Source organism: Oncorhynchus masou, unplaced genomic scaffold (genome assembly GCF_036934945.1).
Source record: "Oncorhynchus masou masou isolate Uvic2021 unplaced genomic scaffold, UVic_Omas_1.1 unplaced_scaffold_938, whole genome shotgun sequence".
In the NCBI taxonomy this organism is placed as follows: Eukaryota; Metazoa; Chordata; class Actinopteri; order Salmoniformes; family Salmonidae; genus Oncorhynchus; species Oncorhynchus masou.
In genome coordinates this window covers 106,839-130,557 of record NW_027015869.1, presented here as the reverse complement: position 1 = coordinate 130,557, position 23,719 = coordinate 106,839, and the positions used below count along the sequence as shown (strand labels likewise).

Sequence of the window (23,719 nt, the reverse complement as noted above, 5' to 3'; positions counted from 1 at the left end):
CACCCAAGGCAGTCAAGGACTTGGAGCCACTGAATCTGGAAGCTGATTGGTCCACTGAATCTGGAAGCTGATTGGTCAGACGTGAATCTGGAAGCTGATTGGTCGACGGGGCCACTGAATCTGGAAGCTGATTGGTCAGACGTACGCGGGGCCACCTGGAAACTCACCTGAAACACACCTATCCCAGCGCTAACTCTGTGCACTGCTACGCACACCTATCGCCCTCTGTGCACGCGTCACACTCCAGCAGATCTGCTCGGCGACAGCGACTCAACTCAAAAGTGTTTTTTTTGTGTGTGTCTTTGTCTTTGTTTTGAAACTTTCTTCAAAGATCAGCCAAAAGAGAGCTACAGCTGCAGGGTGGAAGTGTTAGCGAGAAATGGTCAGTGTGGTTTGGGAGAATCGCATTGCTCTTCAGAAGTGTGTGGAGGATATTAGGACACAGCCGATGTGGGACCAGGACTCTATCAGAGAGGCTTACGGCCTGTCAGACAAACCCACGTTCCTACAACTACTGGAATTTTTCTATTTGGTCATGCAAGAGGTGGATGTTCTCACTGTCAACATACACAAAAGGGACGTTGTCGTGGCGGACATCGAACAGGCAGTTGATAGTTTCGAGAAGTTCGTTCAAGCCCAACAGGGGAGAGCTGAGGCCACAGCACACGTAGGCCCCACGTCGGACAACGTCGAGAGAGACACAGAGAACTGCAGCGGTCATGAGGAAGGCATGTGACGTCATCGTCACACATGTGCATCACAGGTTTTCTCAAAGTAGCGACCATTTAATCGCAGCCAAACTGGTGAATCCCACACCCTTCTCTAAGTTCGTAGGCTGTTTCCCGTGCTTAGCCCTACAGTGTGCTGCCAAGCTGTGGTGGTTAAAACACTGGGAAGCTGAAAGATGAATTGACCTATCTGTACCGACACACGGAGCACCACAGGGGTACAACAGCTCTGTCATTACTGAAAACAATCAGCGAGCTCAACCTTCCAGGATGTTTTGTCAGAGACGGTCTCTCTTCTCAAAATCATCATCGCCACTCCATTGCAGACCGCCGAGTCTGACAGAAGGTTCCCCACTCTGAAGAGAATCCAGGCGTTGCCGTGTTCTCGGAACACCTCGGTTCCGCGGTCGCTTGGCAACAGAACAACGGCAGGCTCAATGCACTGTCCATGTCGAGAAGGACTTCATTCAAGCACTCAGGTCAGACATTCATATAGTATATACTGGGGCGCTGAGTGTCCCAAATGGCGCACTATTCCCTCTGTAGTGCACTACATTTGAACATGGGCCCTATTTTGTAGTGCACTACATTTGACCATGAGCCCTATGGGCCCACAAAATAAGTCCATAGACTCCAGTAGTAAATATTTTTTTATACATAATTCAAATCAGAAGAAGAGCTGGTTTGTATTGACATTGGAGTTCCTCACGGGTCCAGATATCAGCCAAGTTGCTCTAATGGTTATTTTTCCTTTATTTAACCAGGCAAGTCAGTTAAGAACAAATTATTATTTTCAATGACGGCCAAGGAACAGTGGGTTAACTGACTTGTTCAGGGGCAAAACAACAGATTTGTATCTTGTCAGTTTGGGGATTCGAAATTGCAACCTTTCAGTTACGAGTCCAACGCTCTAACCACTAGGCTACGCTGCCACCCCTGGTTAACTACTAGGTGTTTATATGTTGGCTAGGCCTTCTATAAGTCAATCATTTCACCTGATTGGCGTAAAATATATATGCTATAGACTATGTGATGCTTTTCATTTGGCGACGTAGACAGGGTGGTGTGAGTGGTGAAACAGAAGTCATTGTCTATTCTTTTGAGTTTGGATATTGATTCTTTGCCCGACAAAGTGATGTTAGGATATATGTTATCCTGTACAAGCTTTTGTACTGAATACAATACATTGTTATAGGTGTCAAGCTTATGGGCATGTGGCAGCAGTGTGTAGGAGGGAGGTTCCTAGGTGTGAGAAGTGTGCAGACATGGGCATGAGACAAAGGAATTTGTAGAATTGGGGAAAGTAGTGGTATGTGTTAATTGTAGGGGTGCCCATGAGGTGGGGATCAGAAATGTCCGGTGAGAGAGAGGCAGGTTGAGGTTTCCAGGGTTAGATTAGTGCAGCAGTTGTATGGAGGCAATGTTGAAAATAGAGGAAGATGGGTCAATGGGGAGGGATCCTGTGGTGTAAGTAGTAGATCTGTACCTAGTACAGATGGAGGGACTGAGAGGAGTGGTGTAGTAGGGAGATCTGTACCAGAACAGAGGGAGGGACTGAGAGGAGTGGCAGTAGTAGATGTGAAGGGAGGGACTGAGAGGAGGTTCCTAGTTAGTGTAGATCTGTACCAGAACAGAGGGAGGGACTGGAGGAGGTTCCTAGGTGGCAGATGTGTACAGATGGAGGGATACTGTTCCTCGGTGGTGTTAGTAGTCTGTACCAGGAGGGAGGGGGACTGAGAGGAGGTGGCAGCAGTGTGTAGGATAGAGGGAGGGACTGAGAGGAGTGGTGTAAGTAGAAGTGTGAACAGAGGGAGGGACTGAGAGGAGTGGAATTTGTAGATCTGTACCAGGGAAAGTAGTGGTATGTGTTAATTGTACCAGGATAGGGTGGGATCCTGATGGGTGGTGTCTGTAGTAGATCTGTAGAGGGGGCTGAGAGGAGTGCAGTAGTTGAACGAGGGGGACTAGAGGAGTGGTGTGAGTAGTGTATGCTGAGGCAATGTAGAAAATAGAGGAAGATGGGTCAATGGGGAGGGATCCTGCGAAGAGTGGTGTAAGTAGTAGATCTATACCAGTACAGAGGGATAGGCCGGGGAGTGTTGTCTCAGTAAGATTGGATTTTTAGCATTTATAGCAATGGTTATTAACTGTAGTGCAGGGATGGAACGAAAAACCGCAGAAAATGTAAGTTGTGGTGGCAGCTGCAGAGAGGTATGTGGGTGTGTGAGACTTGACATCAGAAGAGCTATAGGGTGTGTTAAGTGGTGGTGTCCCATCAGATATAAATAGTGGAGTAGGGTGGTGTTATTAAAATATATATATATATATAAAAAATTGTGAGTGTCATATGGTAGGGTATTTGTTCATGTATTTTTTTTCAAACAAACTATAAGGGAGTTAGTACTCCAGTCTAGATGGTGGCGGTAATGCAACATGTATTGGATGCTAAACGCCGTTAAACCACACCGAAGAAGAAGACGCATTTCCGCCAGAAGCACGACTCGACGCTGATACGACGCTCACGAACATTTTCTGCCGCATCTCATCACCAGACCAAACGCACTCGGGAAGTGGATGAATGTTTCCGCTTGCTCTACGAGACCTCGCAATTTCTTCAAGTTCTTCTCGGCTAAATAATTCGCTACAGGAAATCAGTTCAAGGTAACCTATTGCTAATTTCAAAAACATGTTAATCGTGAGCTTGTAACACGGTCTGTAAACTAACGCATTACATGATTAAACGGCAGTGGTTGCCGCGGCCTGGCTTTGTTGTTCCCTCAGCTAGCCAAATTTAGCTTTTAGCGATAAGCCACTTGTTAGCTAGCTAGCTACACATCTCCCGTCCAACCCGTTTGTGTCGATAGCTAGCTAACAATCTAACATAATTTCGGGGTAACGGTTGAAGTGGCTTACTTAATAGTTAGCCATCTGTTGTCTCATTGTGAGTAAACTGACTGTGGCGAGGAATTAGCTATCTCGCTAACCAGCCAACCGCCAGCTCGTTGTTTAGCCACATATAGCTAAACAAAATGTCTTTAACCACAGCAACGTTAATCTGAACCACTGTAGGAAGCTAAATTGGCTGGGTTAACTGTTGCTAAACTCTTGCTATCTGTTATGAAAACAGCTAATCCCTGAACCGTTTTCCACAGCTTCTTAATTTGCATGATAACGTTATGTCGACATAACTTGTAGTAATTTTATTGTTTCTATCAAAAATAATGGCGCTGTGAAGAAGGCACACAAGCGTTTCGCAACACTAAAAATAACATCTGATAAATATGTGTATGTGACCAATACAATTTGATTTGAAGAATAACTAAATACTTCCGGGTCACGGCTTTTGTTTGGAATCGTTCAGAATGAGAGAGTCGTCATGTATACTTGTGCAATAAGGCCAGAGGAGGTGTGGTATATGGAAAATATACCACCGCTAAGGGCTGTTCTTATGCGCCACGTGGTGGGGAGTCGAATCTATTCCTTGTTAAGCTTCGATTCCACTAGGAATCAACTCCTTAAGGAAACTATTTGCTGTAGTCTACTTTGAAAACAAACTCACAGCAAAGAAAGAACGAGGGGGAGAGAAAGAGATGGGAGGGGCACAGCCAGAACCATGCATTGGTAATCAAAAGAAGTAGGCTATCGCAATACTGTATTTCCATAAGTTCACTAAAGTAGGGGCTATCGACACACTCTAAACACACTAGCGTTTTTCATAGTGAAGAGAAAGAAGAGCCCGCGAGTTAGACAGAGGATCATCGGGGCAGACACAACCGTGCCCATAGGCTATATCTTGGTTATCTGTCTCGTCTAGCAATGCATCATAAATTCACCCAAAGTATATATTAGGCTGTCAATGACTGGTGAAGGTATTCTTCATGGTGCCAGTGTATTGAAGTTGAACATTGCCAAATGCATCAGTTTAATTAGCCCTAAATATGCATTTAAAGAGGTCTTGATCCATGGACATCCTACCATGGATCAGCCACAATAATGAATAGCATCACATTTCATCAGTTTGAATATTACGGGGAGACCTATACATTTGGAAGCCAAGCGCGAGTTATCAGTGTAGCCTGTTATCGCCTACAATAAAAACCGCCTGGCTTCCGTCATAACGCCAGTGTTTTATGTATGTATGTATATGAATTACAAGGGTCTGTTTAATCCTGTGTGAATAGACCTCTGGAATAACGCACCTGCTGGGATACTAATTAGAGAACCCTCGTCTCTAGTACCTGTCAGAATAGGGTCAGTTTAATCCCATGTGAATAGTCCTCTGGGATCCTAATTAGAGAACCCTCGTCTCCAGTAATACCTGTCAGAATAGGGTCAGTTTAATCCCGTGTGAATAGTCCTCTGGGATCCTAATTAGAGAACCATCGTCTCTAGTACCTGTCAGAATAGGGTCAGTTTAATCCCGTGTGAATAGTCCTCTGGGATCCTAATTAGAGAACCCTCGTCTCTAGTACCTGTCAGAATAGGGTCAGTTTAATCCCGTGTGAATAGTCCTCTGGGATACTAATTAGAGAACCCTCGTCTCTAGTACCTGTCAGAATAGGGTCAGTTTAATCCCGTGTGAATAGTCCTCTGGGATCCTAATTAGAGAACCCTCGTCTCTAGTACCTGTCAGAATAGGGTCAGTTTAATCCCGTAATAGTCCTCTGTCCTAATTAGAATAGTACCTGTCAGAATAGGGTCAGTTTAATCCCGTGTGAATAGTCCTCTGGGATACTAATTAGAGAACCCTCGTCTCCAGTAATACCTGTCAGAATAGGGTCAGTTTAATCCCGTGTGAATAGTCCTCTGGGATACTAATTAGAGAACCCTCGTCTCTAGTACCTGTCAGAATAGGGTCAGTTTAATCCCGTGTGAATAGACCTCTGGAATAACGCACCTGAATCTAGTAATACCTGTCAGAATAGGGTCAGTTTAATCCCGTGTGAATGTCCTCTGGATCCTCTGGGATTCTAATTAGAGAACCATCGTCTCTAGTACCTGTCAGAATAGGGTCAGTTTAATCCCGTGTGAATAGTCCTCTGGGATCCTAATTAGAGAACCCTCGTCTCTAGTACCTGTCAGAATAGGGTCAGTTTAATCCCGTGTGAATAGTCCTCTGGGATACTAATTAGAGAACCCTCGTCTCTAGTAATACCTGTCAGAATAGGGTCAGTTTAATCCCGTGTGAATAGTCCTCTGGGATACTAATTAGAGAACCCTCGTCTCTAGTACCTGTCAGAATAGGGTCAGTTTAATCCCGTGTGAATAGGATAGGGTCTCTAGTACCTGTCAGGGCTGTGAACATAGAAAATAATCATCTTATCGGCGTAGAGTTTATTTAACTAAGCAAGTCAGCTCTACAGGATCGGTGGGTCCCCCGCAGGACGGTTGAGCTGATGTAGGCTAATGCAATCAGCATGAGGTTGGAAGAAACAAGACAATTCCCCAGGACATAGACACATCTGATATGGCAGAAAGCTTAAATTATTGTTAATCTAACTGCACTGTCCAATTTTCAGTAGCTATTACAGTGAAAGAATACCATGCACAGTTATGAGCTTAAGAACAAATTGTTATTTACAACGACGGCCTACCAAAAGGCCTCCTGCGGCGACGGGGGCTGGGATTAGATTCATCTCTTGGGATCCGTCGAGGCTGCGCACGGCAGATATATCAGTGAAATATTCCAGTTCTACACATCACCTAGGCCTTTTTTTATAGATGAGCAAATAGGCATGATCAAGCTCGTGTCAGTCCGCTCGAACGCACATTTTAGTTTTCCAAGTAGGACTGAAATAATGAGGTGGCGTGTGCATCCAATTCAGTGTGTTTTGGGAGTCGGCTCCAACCGCAGGGGGTCGGAGTTGGCTACCTGTGACTAGTTGTTTGTAAATACTGGAGATCAAGAAAAAGGTAAAGAGCTGCGTGTATTATGTCATGCCAGAAGGTGACGACAATTAAAATACAGTTTTTCTGACCGTTTGGAACGATGTTAACACAATACATTAAACGTACCATAGAGACCCGTAATGTTTGTTTGTTTTTGTTTGTCAAGCTTTTATTACAGCACAGAAAACTCATCCAATCACATTAACCATTACTCTCTAGCGGGAAACCTTCACTCTTGCGCAGACATTTAAAAATGAAACATGACAATTTGAAAAATAAGCCACAGGAGTTTTTTGAGCTAGAATTAAGACAGTTTTCGAGTAGTAAGACATGTATAAAAGCAACAGATACCATTTTAATAAGAAGGGGCTAGAAGCGTCTTTATATGGTGAGCTACTGAGTGGATAGGACAGACAAGCCCCATACTATTGTGAAGGACTTCATTCTTCCTGCTGCTGGGACAATGCTGGAGGAAAAGGCCTAAAAAACTATACAGACAATGCCTCCATCAAACACTGTTTCACGACCCATCAGTGACGCGGCAGGAGATGTTTTCAAGCAATTACTGCTTCGCATACAAGCCAGTGAATTCTATGCGTTACAGCTGGATGAGTCAACGGAGGTGGCGGGCCTGGCACAGCTCCTGGCACGTCTGTTAGGTTTATGGGGGCTCTTGGCAAATTGCACTGTTAAGACACTGATGCCCTTTGCAACCACGTACCTATGTGAGAGTGGATTCTCGGCCCTCACGAGCATGAAAAACTAAATACAGGCACAGACTGTGTGGAAAGTTATTTAAGACTGAGAACTCTCTCCAATACAACCCAACATTGCAGAGTTATGTGTATCATTTTAAGCACACCCTTGTCATTAACAAATAAGGTTTTATTTGTAAGATGGTTAAATAAAGAGCAAAATTATTTGATTATTATTATTATTTGTGCCCTGGTCCTATAAGAGCTCTTTGTCACTTCCCACGAGCAAGGTTGTGACAAAAACGCACTCATTCTTATGTTTAAAAAATGTGTGTGTGTGTGTGTGTGTGTGTGTGTGGCAGGCTTACAATGATGGCAAAAAGCATTTGAGAGTGCGCTGACCCTGGTGCTCGAGGGGGTACGCAGCTGGTACGCAGCTGGAGGTTGAATGTTTGAAGGTGTACGGGACTATAAAAAGTTTGGGAACCACTGTCTTCGACTGATGGGACTGTACCATCCACACCATTTGTCCACTCAGACAGGTGCGAATCAGTCTTGTACACCATGATACAGTGCATTCAGAAAGTATTCAGACCCCCTGACTTTTTCCATATTTTGTTATGTTACAGTCTCATTCTAAAATGGATTAAATACTCCCCCCCCCCCCCATTTATTAAAAATAAAGCATACCTTATTTACTTAAGTATTCAGACCCTTTGCTATGAGACTCGATATTGAGCCCAGGTGCATCCTGATTCCATTGATCGCGCTTGAGATGTTTCTACAACTTGATTGTTGTCCACCTGTGGTAAATTCAATTGATTGGACATGATTTGGAAAAGCACACACCTGTCTATATACGGTCCCACAGTGGACAGTGCATGTCAGAGCAAAAACCTAGCCATGAGGTTGAAGGAATTATCCGTAGAGCTCCTAGACAGGATTGTGTCGAGTCACAGATCTGAGGAAGGGTACCAAAACATTTCTGCAGCATTGAAGGTTCCCGAGAACACAGTGGCCTCCATCATCCTTAAATGGAAGAAGATTGGAACCACCAAGACTCTTCCAAGAGCTGGCCCCCCGTCCATGTGACCAAGAACCCGATGGGCACTCTGACAGTACTCCAGAGTTCCTCTGTGGAGATGGTTGTCCTTCTGGAAGGTTCTCCCGTCTCTGCAGCACTCCACCAATCAAGCCTTTCCGGTAGAGTGGCCAGATGAAAGCCACTCCTCGGTAAAAGGCACATGGAGTTTTCCAAAAGGCACCTGAAGGACTCTGACCAAACCAGATTGTCTGGTCTGATGAAATGAAACTATTTGGCCTGAATGCCAAGCGTCATGTCGGGAGGAAACCAGCCACCGCTCATCACCTGGCCAGTACCATCCCTACGGGGAAGTGTGGTGACAGCATCATGCTGTTGGGTATTTTTTTTTCAGTGGAATTATATCAAAATAGTGGTGGCAACTTCCTCTGGAGGGGTCCTTTTTTAAAAACTTAAAACCACCTCTTCCGAGCAAACATATCTATCTATTGTGATCTAGTGTGCCTGAAGCCGGATTAAATAATTTTCCATCATTTAACTCGCTTAGATACATGTTTGTCTTTTCCAGATCAAGGACTGAAAGTCTCACACTGAACTCTTTCGGTCTCCTCTTTTCTTTTTTCTTTTTTAGATCTACCCAACTTACCATGTCTGGTTCTGGATGGGGTGTTCCAGCCCAGAGAAGCTCACAGCGGGCTCCAGAGTTGCTATTAGTGAAGCTGGGGGACTGCAATCAAACAGTGGAATTCAATGTGATTGTCAAGGAGGAGGAGGAGGAGAGAGAAATCAATGAGGGGGAGGAGGAAGAGCGAGAGGAGGACAGGGCCTCTGTTGACTCGGGTAAATTCAGCCTAACATCCTCTTTGGTTCAAAGAGGTAAACTGCAAAGCAATGAGTTGGTTAGCTAACTTTGATAAACAACTCAAAATAGCTATTGGTTTTCTGGGTCATTAAGAAATGTAAACTTAAGGTTTTTGGTTGTTGAGTTAATTAGACCATGACAATGTCTTTAAAAAAAAAAAAGTTATTTATGAATATTTAGGCAACTTAGCTGGCTAACTCATTGATTCTGCTTTTTGTAGTATACCCCTCAGGCTTCTGTGTGTGTAAGAGGGAAGGCGAGTGTCAACAAGAATGTCTACAGACCAATGGGCAATGCATTGCAATTTATGTGTGATGCAACAAGCCCATTGCAAAGTATTTATTTCAATACTCTGTTAATTCTAATGACTGAATCCTGCATTATTAAACTTAAATACTTTGTTTCTCTCTGTCTGTTTCTTATCCTATATCTGTTCATATTCTTACAGGAGAGATCCCCAACCCAGACTCAGTCAACAAGCCCAGTTCCACAGCATCAATACTGCCTGGTTGTGGGAGTTACCCCTGTCCTCAATGTGGAAAGTGTTTCAGTTCCTCAACTCATCTAAAGAATCATCAAAGAGTACACACTGGAGAGAGACCTTTTGACTGCTCGGCATGTGGGAAGAGTTTCAGTGAGAAAGTAAACCTTAAGAGACATGAGAGAGTACATAGTGGAGAGAAGCCTTACCACGGCACCACGTGTCGGAAGAGCTTCAATCACTCAGGAAGCCTTAAGGAACACCAGCGACTACATACATGGGAGAAACCTTACCACTGCTCTCTTTGTGGGAAGTGTTTCAATCGAGTAGGAGACCTGAAAACTCATAAGAAATCACACAGTGGAAAGAAGCCTACCTGTACTTTCAATGTGATTGTCAAAGAGGAGGAGGAGGAGGATGAGGAGAAGGAAATCGATAAGGAAAAGAGGGAAGAGCAGGAACCTAGTGGTGTAGTTGACCCAGATACATCAAGATTATCTGGTTGTGGTCATTACCCCTGTCCTCAATGTGGGAAGAGTTTCAGTTCCTCAGGTAATCTAAAGAATCATCAGAGTGTACACACTCGAGAGAAACCATTCCACAGTGCCACATGTGGGAAGAGTTTCAGTGTAAAAGTCAACCTCACGAGGCATGAGATGGTACATAGTGGAGAGAAGCCGTACCACTGCACCAAATGTGGGAAGAGCTTCATCAATCATTCTGGAAGCCTTACACATAAAAGAGTACATACAGGGGAGAAGCCTTACCACTGCTCTCTGTGTGGGGAGGGATTCACTCAGCTAAGAAGTCTTAAAAGTCATGAGAGAATATCCATTGGAGGGAAGCCTGCCTGTGCTTTCAATGTGATTGTCCAAGAGGAGGAGGGAGAAAAGAAAGAAGTTGAGGATAAGGAGGACAATAGTGGTGTAGTAGACAGTGCATGTCGGAGCAAAAAACGAGGCACGAGGTCGAAGGAATTGTCCGTAGAGCTCCGAGACAGGATTGTGTCGAGGCACAAATCTGGGGAAGGGTACCAAAAGATTTCTGCAGCATTGAAGGTCCCCAAGAACACAGTGGCCTCCATCATTATTAAATGGAAGAAGTTTGGAACCACCAAGACTCTTCCTAGAGCTGGCCGCCCGACCAAACTGAGCAATTTGGGGAGAAGGGCCTTGGTCAGGGAGGTGACCAAGAACCCGATGGTCACTCTGACAAAGCTCCAGAGTTCCTCTGTGGAGATGGTTGTCCTTCTGGGAGGTTCTCCCATCTCTGCAGCACTCTACCAATCAGGCCTTTATGGGAGAGTGGCCAGACGGAAACCACTCCTCAGTAAAAGGAACATGACAGCCCGCTTGGAGTTTGCCAAAAGGCACCTAAAGGACTCTCAGACCATGAGAAACAAGATTCTCTGGTCTGGTGAAAACAAGATTGAACTCTTTGGCCTGAATGCCAAGCGTCACATCACCATCCCCATGGTGAAGCATGGTGGTGGCAGCATCATGCTGTGGGGATGTTTTTCAGCTGCCGGGACTGGGAGACTAGTCAGGATCGAGGGAGAGATGAACGGAGAAAAATACAGAGAGATCCTTGATGAAAACCTGCTCCAGAGTGCTCAGGACCTTAGACTGGGTCAAAGGTTCACCTTCCAACAGGACAACGACCCTAAGCACACAGCAAAGACAACCCAGGAGTGGCTTCGTGAAAAGTCTCTGAATGTCCTTGAGTGGCCCAGCCAGAGCCCGGACTTGAACCCGATCGAAAATCTTTGGAGAGACCTGAAAATAGCTGTGCAGCGACGCTACCCATCCAACCTGACGGAGCTTGAGAGGATCTGCAGAGAAGAATGGGAGAAATTCTCCAAATACAGGTGTGCCAAGCTTGTAGCGTCATACCCAAGAAGACTTGAGGCTGTAATCGCTGCCAAAGGTGCTTCAACAAAGTACTGAGTTAAGGGTCTGAATACTTATGTAAATGTGTTATTTTAAATAAATTTGCCAAAATTTCTAAAACCCTGTTTTTTGCTTTGTCATTATGGGATATAAAAGTGACGATAAACTATTTTATCCATTTTTAGAATAGGACTAATGTAACAAAATGTGTAGAAAGTGAAGGGGTCTGGATCCTCCGAATGGGCTGTATATGAACGCAGCTTCATTAAAGCAGTTAGATGCAGTTTATCATAGCGCAACGCTCTTTATTATGGGAGACAGTTTTAGAACTCACCACTGCATTCTCTACCAGAAAGTTGGTTGGTCCTCTGTGATGTCACCACTGCATTCTCTACCAGAAAGTTGGTTGGCCCTCTGTCACATAGGTAAATAAATTGCTATGTTTTAATTTATAAAGCCCTTTTACAAAAAGTCTCACCATACCTAACCTGTTTACCACACCCGGTCTCAGGGATGGTTAACTCTGGAAACTCCTTTAGTCCCTACTGAGTTCGGTACATCAGCTTTTAGTCTTCTTGCACCTTATTTGTGGAACAGTCTTCAAAATGTTAAATGTGATGTTTTGATGCTGCGAAGGGGTCATTCAGAAAGCTGATTGACGACCTTATAACTGATGAATGTTTATTTCTGCTTGCATTTTGTATTTATACTGGGGGGGGGGGGAATATTAACGCAACATGCAACTATTTCTAAGATTTTATTGAGTTACCGTTCATATAAGGAAATCGGTTAAAAAAAAATTGAAATAAATTCATTAGGCCAATTCTACCTGAACAATGTAATAGTCTGGTGGCCATTTGATGAGTGGTCTTATGGCTCGGGGTTAGAAGCTGTTCAGGAGCCTTTTTGTCCTGGACTTGGCGCTCCGGTACTGCTTGCCGTGCGGAAGCAGAGAAAACGGTTTATGACCTGGGTGACGAAGTCTCTGACAATTTTATGGGCTTTCCTCTGACACGCCTAATACATAGGTCCTGGATTGCAGGAAGCTTGGCCCCAGTGATGTACTGGGCCGTACACACTACCCTCTGTAGCGCCGAGCAGTTGCCGTACCAGGCGGCGATGCAGTCAGTCAGGATGCTCTCCATGGTACAGCTGTAGAACTTTTTGAGGATCAGGGCACCCATGCCAAATCTTTTCCAGTCTCCTGAGGGGGGAAACGATTTGGTTGTGCCCTTTTCACGACTGTCTTGGTGTGTTTGGACACTGATAGTTGGTTGGTCATGTTGACGCCAAGGAATTTGAAACTCTCGACCCGCTCCACTACAGCCCCATTGATGTTAATGGGGGCCTGTTGGGCCCGCTTTTCCTGTAGTCCACCATCAGCTCCTTTGTCTTGCTCACATCGAGGGAGAGGTTGTTTTCTTGGCACCACACTGACAGATCTCTGACCACCTCACTATAGGCTATCGTCGTGATCAGGCCTACCACTGTTGTGTCGTCAGCAAACTTAATGATGGTGTTGGAGTCGTGTTTGGCCACGCAGTCGCGGGTGAACAAGGGAGTACAGGAGGGAACTAATTACACACCCCATGAGGGTCCCCAGTGTTGAGGATCAGCATGGCAGACGTGTTGTTGCCTGCCCTTACCACCAGGGGTCGGCCCGTCCGGAAGTCCAGTTGCAGAGGGAGGTGTTTAGTCCCAGGGTCCTTAGCTTAGTGATGAGCTTCGTGGGCACTATGGTGTTGAACGCTGAGCTGAAGTCAATGAATAGCATTCTCACATAGGTGTTCCTTTTGTCCAGGTGGGAAGGGCAGTGTGGAGTGTGATTGGGATTGCGTAATCTGTGGATCTGTTGGGGCGGTATGCAAATTAGAATGGGTCAGTGGGCAGTGGTCCCCTTCAGACATTCAACCTCCAGCTGCGTGTACCCCCGCTAGCACCAGGGTCAGCCCAATCAAGTGTAGTTTTTTGCCATCATTGTATGCCTGCCACACACACTATACGACACATTTATTAAACATAATGAGTGTTTTTTTTTCACAACCCGGCTTGTGGGAAGTGACAAAGAGGTCTTATAGGACCAGGGTACCAATAATAATCAATCATTTGACTCTTTATTTAACTTTCTTACATATACCTATACGTTTACCTTATTTGTATAACTCACCTCTGAGAGAGTCTGGTCTTTCACCTGCTGAAGACAAATAGAATATTTGGTTAAACAGAGAGATTTGAAAGAAACCTCTACATCAGTGGTTCCTAAATGTTTTATAGTCTCGTACCCCTTTCAAAACATTTGACCTCTAGCTGCGAATCCTCCTCTTAGCACCAGGGTCAGCGCAGTCTCAAATGTTTTTTCAAACTCTCAAATCATTGTAAGCCTGCCACACACACACACTATACAATACATGTATTAAACATAAGAATGAGTTTGTCGCAACCCAGCTCGTGGGAAGTGACAAAGAGCTGTTATAGTGCCAGGGCACAAATAATAATAATCAATAATGTTGTACTTTATTTAGCCATCTCACATAGAAAACTTTATTTGTTCATCGAAAATTGCGAGTAACTCACCACAGATTAATGAGAAGGGTGTGCTTGAAAGGATGCACATAACTCTGCAATGTTGGGTTGTATTGGAGAGAGTCACAGTCTTAAAATAATTTCCCACACACAGTCTGTGCCTGTATTTAGTTATCATGCTCGTGAGGGCCGAGAATCCACTCTCACATTGGTACGTGGTTGCAAAGGGCATCAGTGTCTTAACAGTACGATTTGCCTAGGCAGGATACTCGGAGCGCAGGAAATCTGGCAGTGTCTTCTGATTTAAATTACATTTTCACAGAACCGCTTGTTGCAATTTCGATGAGGCTCTCTTGTTCAGATATCGGTAAGTAGACTGTAGGCAGGGCATGAAAGGGATAACGAATCCAGTTGTTTGCGTCATCCGTTTCGGGAAAGTACCTGCATAATTGTGCACCCAACTTAAATCAAATTTATTTATATAGCCCGTCGTACATCAGCTGATATCTCAAAGTGCTGTACAGAAACCCAGCCTAAAACCCCAAACAGCAAGCAATGCAGGTGTAGAAGCACGGTGGCTAGGAAAAACTCCATAGAAAGGCCAAAACCTAGGAAGAAACCTAGAGAGGAACCAGGCTATGTGGGGTGGCCAGTCCTCTTCTGGCTGTGCCGGGTGGAGATTATAACAGAACATGGCCAATTTACTCCGGTGCTTCCCTATATCACATTTGACATTGTCCGTAAGCTTGAGTTTGCACACAAAATCATACAATGATCGAAAGACCTGTGTTGTCCTTGTTAATGCAGACAGAGAAGAGCTCCAACTTCTTAATCATAGCCTTGATTTTGTCCCGCACGTTGAATATAGTTGCGGAGAGTCCGTCTAATCCTAGATTCAGATCATTAAGGTGAGAAAAACCATCTCCCAGACAGGCCAGTCATGTGAGAAACTCATCATGCAAAAGGTCAGACAAGTGATTATGGTCAGTAAAAACTTTAAGCAATCAATTAATTAATAAACGTGTCAACACTTTGCCCGTTGATAACCAGCGCACTTCTGTATGTTGTAAAAGCGTTACATGGTCGCTGCTCATATCATTAACGTAGTGTAGAAAATACGAGTTCAGGGGCCTTGCTTTAAGTTAACCATTTTCACTGTAGTGTCAAACGTCTTTCAAGCTGCGGTGGATGCTGCAGTAAACCCAAGTGGGGTCGGGAGCAACTGCTTGCACGTGCGTTACCACTCCACTATGTCTCCCTGTCATGGCTGTTGTGTGCCATCAGTACGGATACCAACATGAGCAGCAGCTACGTTTGGCTACATACGGACCGCTAGGGGAATTCCCACGAGAGAGCAGCGGTTAATGTGATTGGATGTTAATTATTTAACATTTTATATTTGACAATTTTGTTATTTCACTGAACACTAGATGGTTTAATTTTATTTTTGGCAGTGAAACGAGGCTATTCAGGCTAGAAAAAACCCTCACCCAAAATGTATAGCCCCGTTGGAAAATATAAATGGACTGTTTATTAATGTGAATCACATTTTTAATACCTGGTCTACGGTATCCAGCCTTTCAAAGCACTAAATGGCACTTCATGGCTACTGTCTGTAATGCCTCTTCTTCGTTGGTAGATTGTATTTATCGATGACATGTCAGTATAGTAACATGATGATAATAAAGGATAACATATGCTGTACACTATTGGAATAATATAGCATCACACTGCAGATAGAAGGTAATGACAGCTGTCTTGTTTTGGTTGAGATATATATTTTCGTTTGTTTTGCCTGACTTCTTTCCGTCGGAGGCCGGTAAAACATGCACAATGACTACGCTGATACGACGCTCACGAACATTTCCTGCAGCGTCTCATAATCCAGACCAAACTCACTCGGAAAGTGGATACATTTTTCCCGCTTGCTCAACGAGACCTCACCATTTCCAATTATTTTCAGCTAAACAGGAAATAAGTTCCAGGTAACCTATTGCTAATGATTATTATTTGTTTTAATGGTGCTTGTAACACGGTCTGTAAACCAACGCATTCCAGGATGAAACCGCACTGGTTTCTGCGGCCTGGTTTTGTTGTTCCCCCAGCTAGTTAGCTGTTAGCCAGTTAGCAACACATCTCCCGTCCGACCCGTTTGTGTAGCTAGCTAGCTAACATGCTAACTTCATTTCAGGGTCACGGTTGAAGTGTGACTTTTATTTAATAGTTAGCCAGCTGTCTACTCATCGTGAGTAAAATGGCTGTAGCGAGGAATTAGCTAACCGTCTGCTCATTTGTTTAGCCAAACCAAATATTTGTATAACTAACCTATCTAGGTAGATAACTCGCAATATTATGACTAACCGTTGCTAAACTTCCCGGCTTCCCGATTATGCAAACAGTTCCCAATCCCTTGAACAAACCTACATTGTCGTTGCGCAAAATGGTACGCAGCATCATCTGGATATTTGTGGAACAAAAGTTCAACCTTCAGCTACAATTTCTGCCAAGCCGTCCACTCATGCATTTACGCATGCACGTTCGATAAATTCAACTTATGCACCACACAGAACGCACTGCGACGCAAGGCAAGCGCATTGTTCCACTGCCTGTTCATCCCGCTATCATCAAGAAGGCGAGGTCAGTAACGTAAACTCCTACATCGCCTTGGTCTGTACAATTGCCCTTTATTTTAGCTTCCCAAAACCTTAATACTTCCAGATCAAATGTGCTTTACAATGAAATTACAATTCCTCCCCTTTCCAACAACATCAATTACATGACCTAAACGCTGCCCGTTTCTGCATAATTCAAGCAGGCAATGAGCCCCGTCTGGTCTTTTTTTAAAAGGCGGGTGGGGAAGCTAAACTAATGCGTGATGGTGTCTTGTGGGAAAATAGATTTTTTTTCACTCGATCTGTCCAACTTATCGCCTCTAAAATGTAAATGAAACACTATAAAGAGTTTATATAATGTGTCGTTACCTATTTGAAGGTTTGTGTCGAATTTGAATTGGGTTTTTAGGGCGGTGCTAAAGTGATCTTAGAAGTAAACAGCGGCTTTGAGAATGATGATCGCATGCAATGGTGATGAAAAAAATGACTAGGTACCCCCCCCCCCCACTGTCAATTTCTTGTTTCTAAACAATGAGAGAAGTGCTACACCTGGTGGAGAGATTGTAAGACAGAAAAAGTTGCTTTATGCGTTTTTCAATTTTAAGGCCATCCATCACTGAGTGGCTGCTGCCAACATACTGACTCGCATCTTTAGCCACTTTAATAAATGATTGGATGAAATAAATGTATCACTAGTCACTTTATATAATGTTTACATACCCTACATTACTCATCTCATATGTATATACTGTACTCTGTACCATCTACTGCATCTTGCCTGTGTCTATCTGTATATGTACATATTCGTATTCATTCCTTTACACTTGTGTGGAAAAGGTAGTTGTGAAATTTGTTAGGTTAGATTAATCGTTGGATATTACTGCATGGTCGGAACTAGAAGCACAAGCATTTCGCTACACTCACATTAACATCTGCTAACCATGTGACCATTAACATCTGCCAACCATGTGTATGTGACTAATAACATCTGCTAACCGTGTGTATGTGACCAATAACATCTGCTAACCGTGTGTATGTGACCAATAACATCTGCTAACCGTGTGTATGTGACCAATAACATCTGCTAACCGTGTGTATGTGACCAATAACATCTGCTAACCGTGTGTATGTGACCAATAACATCTGCTAACCGTGTGTATGTGACCAATAACATCTGCTAACCGTGTGTATGTGACCAATAACATCTGCTAACCGTGTGTATGTGACCAATAACATCTGCTAACCGTGTGTATGTGACCAATAAGATTTGATTTGAATTAATGAATGTACTTCTGGTGCACCAAAATGCAATGATCGTGGTGGTGTGATCAAGGCCTAACCATTTTTCCATAATGTTTTCAAGCAAATTAAGAAGGAATGTCAATCAAAATAATAAGGCCAAAGATTTTTATAACTAAACTAAGAAACCACAGCCTGTCGTTTCCAATGGGAATTGACTATAGTGGGCAGAATGAGCGTGAGCTAGCGAGATCCTATTGGCCCGTTCATACATCTGCATATTTCCGTTAGGGAATGCCTACTCTGTGAAATAAATGAGCCGTGTGCAATAACTCAATTCAACTTTGCACTCCTACATTTAAAAAAAATACTTTGGCAAAGGCTAAAGTCAACTAAACTTAATCCACTGTTGAACCCACCAAGCAGATGCTTCATATTTATACATCCAGTGAAATATCTGTCTCATTGTTCTTTCTGTGATTACAGCTGTGAAGCAGGCAAGAGTAACTAAGTATTTCCAGGTCACGGATCTTCTTCTTCTATGGTATAATGGCGTTCGCAACAATTGGATGTGCATTCCGCCACATACTGTGGGGTGGATAATCAGGATCTGGGTATTATTATAATATTGTTTGTATTTTTTTACAAACTATCAAAAAAAGAAATTTGCTAAACAAAATCAACCTACTTTCCTGTAAATAAAAATAGAAATAAATCAAAATAAAGTGATAATAAAGAAGAAGAAAAAAGGTCCCTAAACTTCTGAACAGGTTCATTGACTTGAAGACCGATGTTCCTGTGAGGACGGGACATTTCCTAGCAACAATAGTCATTGCAGTGCTTCTGCCGTGAAGTCTTAGAGACCCCAAAACACATCTGCTGCAGATATAATGATATCCAGCTTCTTGGGCTTGTAAGACACTTGTGCTGTACAATTAATCACTGTGGCTATAAATGCCACACAATCCACCTTCACCTTCTTTACTATGAGTGTATCCAGATAAATCAACTTAAAACACTAGCAACTGGTCGCAATGCCTCCCCCTGCCATATCTTCAACACTGTTGCCTCTTCCCCCTTCGACTCTCTTCACTGCCTCCACATAGGAGATCTGCTGCACAGCCATGATTTCTTGACACCTCGACCTCGCTAACAGGGCACTCAAGGAAGTATGAACCCCACCACAGTTGCAACATTTTCCATTCACAGATTCTTCAATATCATACTTCTCCCATCTGCAAACATTTGATCAAATCCTTTACAATTCCCCCCGACTGTAATGGTTTGGACATAAATGCTCTCACTGCATATCTCAGCTTCACTTGTTCAGGTAGAGTCTCCTCAAACAACAATAATATCGACAGGCTTTTCTCCTTCCTTCCATTCACCATACAGGTCAGGTGACGTGCACTGACCAATCCTTGGACTCGTCAGCTATATCCTCCTTTGGCAGGCTCCGACGATCAATACGGGTTACTTCTGACGTAGGTTCACCTTTCCCACTGCGTTCTTCACAGTCCTCAGTATTACAAATGGATCTCCCAAATGAACCTCCTTGTCCAAAACAATGCCGTCCATTAAGAAATGCGTTATTGGACCGGTCCTTGTCTTCTACTACAACTTTGGCCAGTTTTGGTTTCCATTCTTTGATTTCACTAGTTTCCATTCTTTGATTTCACTAGTTTCCATTCGTTATCACACACTTCACTCGCCCCACTTTCAGATTCAAGCACAGTCGCCTTTTCCGTCTTACTCGCTTCTTGGAACCGGTTGTTGTCATTGGATCTTTTGGAATCCTTCAGAATAAGAGTCCCGTCATGTTTACCAAACATTATGGAATCCTTCAGAATAAGAGTCCCGTCATGTTTACCAAACATTATGGAATCCTCCAGAATAAGAGTCCCGTCATGTTTACCAAACATTATGGAATCCTCCAGAATAAGAGTCCCGTCATGTTTACCAAACATTATGGAATCCTCCAGAATAAGAGTCCCGTCAAGTTTACCAAACATTATGGATAAACTGAAGAGGATGCATGTCTCTCCACCTTAATAATGGGAGCGGTTGTCCACAAAGCGTCTGTCTTGCTCTCTGAACTGGTGGCCTCATCTCATTATTGTAATCCGTTTTTGAATATTTGATGAGGGTTGTTGACATCAACTGCCTGTATTCAATGGAGAGATATGCTATGCTACTACCATTTACTACTTGTTTACTATTTGATATACGCTACGAGCCTCATGCCATGAATATGCAAAGCCATCTCGAGCGTTTTTTTTCTCCTAAAAGTAGCGTGTCCCGAATGTCACGTGTCCTAGTTTTATATCAGTACAGTCGTAACGACTTAAGCATTACGAAACTTTTATTTGATCAAATTCATCTAGAGTAGCAATTAAGTCATTGCTTTTGTTGTTGACCAAATTCGACTCCCTCTCATTGACCTCCATACAAAACTGCCTGCTTGGTGGGTGAAACAAGAAAACGCCCCCTGCTGGAGGGAGACAGATTTGCAGCCGAGTTGGGCCTCTCTTCCTCTCTGGGTATACTTTATAAATTAATAATTAGTGCTGAATTATCAATACATTTTATACTTGTTATCATACAAAGAATAATTACATATTTTATATAAGATATGTGATTTATTTGTTTATTTGAATCCTAAATGGTCAACAATGTTGTTTGTGTGTGTACTCTTGTGTACGTTGTGCTGCAGTAAAAGGTCCATTCTACTCAGGAACACTTCTAGTCTCCAAGTCCACTGAGTTTACACCCCCAGGAACACTTCTAGTCTCCAAGTCCACTGAGTTCAAAGACTCCAGCCACCCAAGACTCCAGCCACCCATGACTTGGTTGGCTGGAGTCTTCGACAATTTTTAGGGCCTTCCTCTGACACCGCCTGGTATAGAGGTCCTGGATGGCCGGGAGCTCGGCCCCAGTGATATACTGGGCCGTACGCACTACCCTTTGTAGTGCCTTGCGGTCGGATGCCAAGCAGTTGCCATACCAAGCAGTTGCCATACCAAGCGGTGATGCAGCCAGTCAAGATGCCCTCTGGTGCAGCTGTATAACTTTTTGAGGATCTGAGGGCCCCATGCCAAATCTTTTCAGCCTCCTGAGGGGGGAGAGGCAATGGTCGTGAACTCGTCACGACTTTGTTGGTGTGTTTGGACTAGTGGTCGACCGATTATGATTTTTCAACGCCGATACCGATTATTGGAGGACCAAAAAAAGCCAATGCCGATTATCAATGAAATCAATTTGGCCTCAAGTAAATAATGAAACATGTTCAATTTGGTTTAAATAATGCAAAATGTTGGAGAAGAAAGTAAAAGTGCAATATGTGCTATGTAAGAAAGCTAACGTTTCAGTTCCTTGCTCAGAACATGAGAACATATGAAACCTGGTGGTTCATTTTAACATGAGTCTTCAATATTCCCAGGTAAGAAGTTTTAGGTTGTAGTTATTACTAGCTAGCCATTTCACTTCGGTTACACCAGCCTCATTTCGGGAGTTGATAGGCTTGAAGTCATAAACAGCGCAATGCTTGACGCACAACGAAGCGCTGCTGGCAAAACGCACAAAAGTGCTGTTTGAATTAATGTTTACGCGCTGCGCCTGCTTCTGCCTACCACCGCTCAGTCAGATACTTGTATGCTTGTATGCTCAGTCAGATTATATGCAACGCAGGACACGCTAGATAATATCATCAACCATGTGTAGTTAACTAGTGATTAGGATTGATTGTTTTTTATAAGTTTAATGCTAGCTAGCAACTTACCTTGGCTTACTGCATTCGCATAACAGGCAGTCTCCTTGTGGAGTGCAACGAGAGAGAGGCAGGTCGTTATTGCTTTGGACTAGTTAACTGTAAGATTGCAAGATTGGATCCCCGAGCCGACAAGTTGAAAATCTGTCGTTCTGCCCCTGAACGAGAAAGCTAGCCCACCGTTCCTAGGCCGTTATTGAAAATAAGAATGTGTTCTTAACTGACTTGCCGAGTTAAATAAAGGTATAAAAACAAAATGTAAAAACAAAAAATTGGCAAATCGGCGCCCAAAAATACCGATTTCCGATTGTTATGAAAACTTGAAATCGGCCCTAATTAATCGGCCATTCCAATTTAATCGGTCGACCTCTAGTTTGGACCATGATAGTTCTTTAGTGATGTGAACATAAAGGAACTTGAAGCTCTCGACCCCTCCCTACAGACCCGTCAATGTGAATGGTGGCGTGCTCGGCCCTTCGTTTCCTGTAGTTCGTTTCCTGTGCCTTTGTCTTGTTGAGGGAGAGGTTGTTGTCCTGGCACCACGCTGTGTGTTGTCGGCAACACTTAATGGTGACTCACCTAGCTGTATAGGGCCATAAGCAAACAAGAAAATGCTCATCCAGAGACCGCACACCTAGTGGCCAGTTTTACCTCATTTCTACCAGCATGCACCTGTGCAAAACTCTAAATCACCTTTTACTACACACACAGAGACAGATACGAAGCTCTGCCTCGCTCGCTGTTTGGCAAATCATCCTCCCGATTCCTGCTTACAAGCAAAAACTCAAACAGGAAGTACCAGTGACTCGCTCAATACAGAAGTGGTCCGACGAAGTGGTCCACATCAGTCACCGGCTTCATTAATAAGTGCATCAACGATTTTGTCACCACAGTGACTGTACATACATATCCAAACCAGAAGCCATGGATCACAGGCAACATCTGCACTGAGCTAAAGGCTAGAGCTTCCGCTTTCAAGGAGCGGGACACTAATCTGTACACTTATAAGAAACCCCGCTATGCCCTCTGACAAACCATAAAACAGGCAAAGCGTTTAATACAGGATCAAGTTTGAATCCTACTACACCGGGTCTGTCGCTCGTTGGATGTGGCAGCGCTTGCAAACTATCACAGATTACAAAGCGAAACCCAGCCACGAGCTGCCCAGTGACACAGACGTACCAGAAGAGCTAAATGCCTTCTATGCTCACTTCGAGGCAAGCAACACTGAACCATGCATGAAAGCATCAGCCTTTCCGGACAACTATGTGATCACGCTCTCCATAGCGGATGTGAGTAAGACCTTTTAAATAAGTTAACATTCACAAGGCCGCAGGGCCAGCCAGATTACTAGGACGCATACGCAGAGCTGACCAGCTGGCAAGACATTTTCTCCCAGACCCAGTCTGTAATACCTACATGTTTCAAGCAGACTACCATAGTCCTTGTGCCCAAGAACGCCATGGTAACCTGTCTAAATGACTGCCACCACGTAGGACTCACATCTCTAGGCTGGTCATGGCTCACATCAACACCATCACCCCCAGACACCCAGGTCTCACTGCTGCTCATGGCTCACATCAACACCATCACCCTCAGACTCCCAGGTCTCACTGCTGCTCATGGCTCACATCAACACCATCACCCTAGACTCCCAGGTCTCACTGCTGCTCATGGCTCACATCAACACCATCACCCTCAGACTCCCAGGTCTCACTGCTGCTCATGGCTCACATCAACACCATCATGGCCCTAGACTCCCAGGTCTCACTGCTGCTCATGGCTCACATCAACACCATCACCCCCAGACTCCCAGGTCTCACTGCTGCTCATGGCTCACATCAACACCATCACCCCCAGACTCCCAGGTCTCACTGCTGGTCATGGCTCACATCAACACCATCACCCCCAGACTCCCAGGTCTCACTGCTGGTCATGGCTCACATCAACACCATCACCTCAGACTCCCAGGTCTCACTGCTGGTCATGGCTC

At 44.1% G+C, this 23,719-nt stretch overlaps 1 protein-coding gene across 1 annotated transcript; it reads left to right on the top strand.

Moving 5' to 3' along the window:
- Positions 1-1,119: 1,119 nt before the first annotated feature.
- On the top strand, positions 1,120-11,700 carry LOC135538292 (zinc finger protein 445-like). Its single transcript, XM_064964200.1, has 3 exons — positions 1,120-1,207; positions 8,986-9,194; positions 9,665-11,700. The coding sequence occupies exons 2-3, from the start codon at positions 9,002-9,004 to the stop codon at positions 11,641-11,643; spliced, it is 2,172 nt and encodes a 723-aa protein (XP_064820272.1). The 5' UTR covers positions 1,120-1,207; positions 8,986-9,001; the 3' UTR covers positions 11,644-11,700.
- The last annotated feature ends 12,019 nt before the right edge of the window (positions 11,701-23,719 follow it).

Excerpts from the sequence above, each read along its gene's own strand:
- LOC135538292 (XM_064964200.1), top strand. The coding sequence starts at position 9,002 with ATGTCTGGTTCTGGATGGGGTGTTCCAGCCCAGAGAAGCTCACAGCGG. Across the intron at positions 9,195-9,664 it reads CAGGGCCTCTGTTGACTCGG|GAGAGATCCCCAACCCAGAC; the intron begins GTAAATTCAGCC and ends ATATTCTTACAG.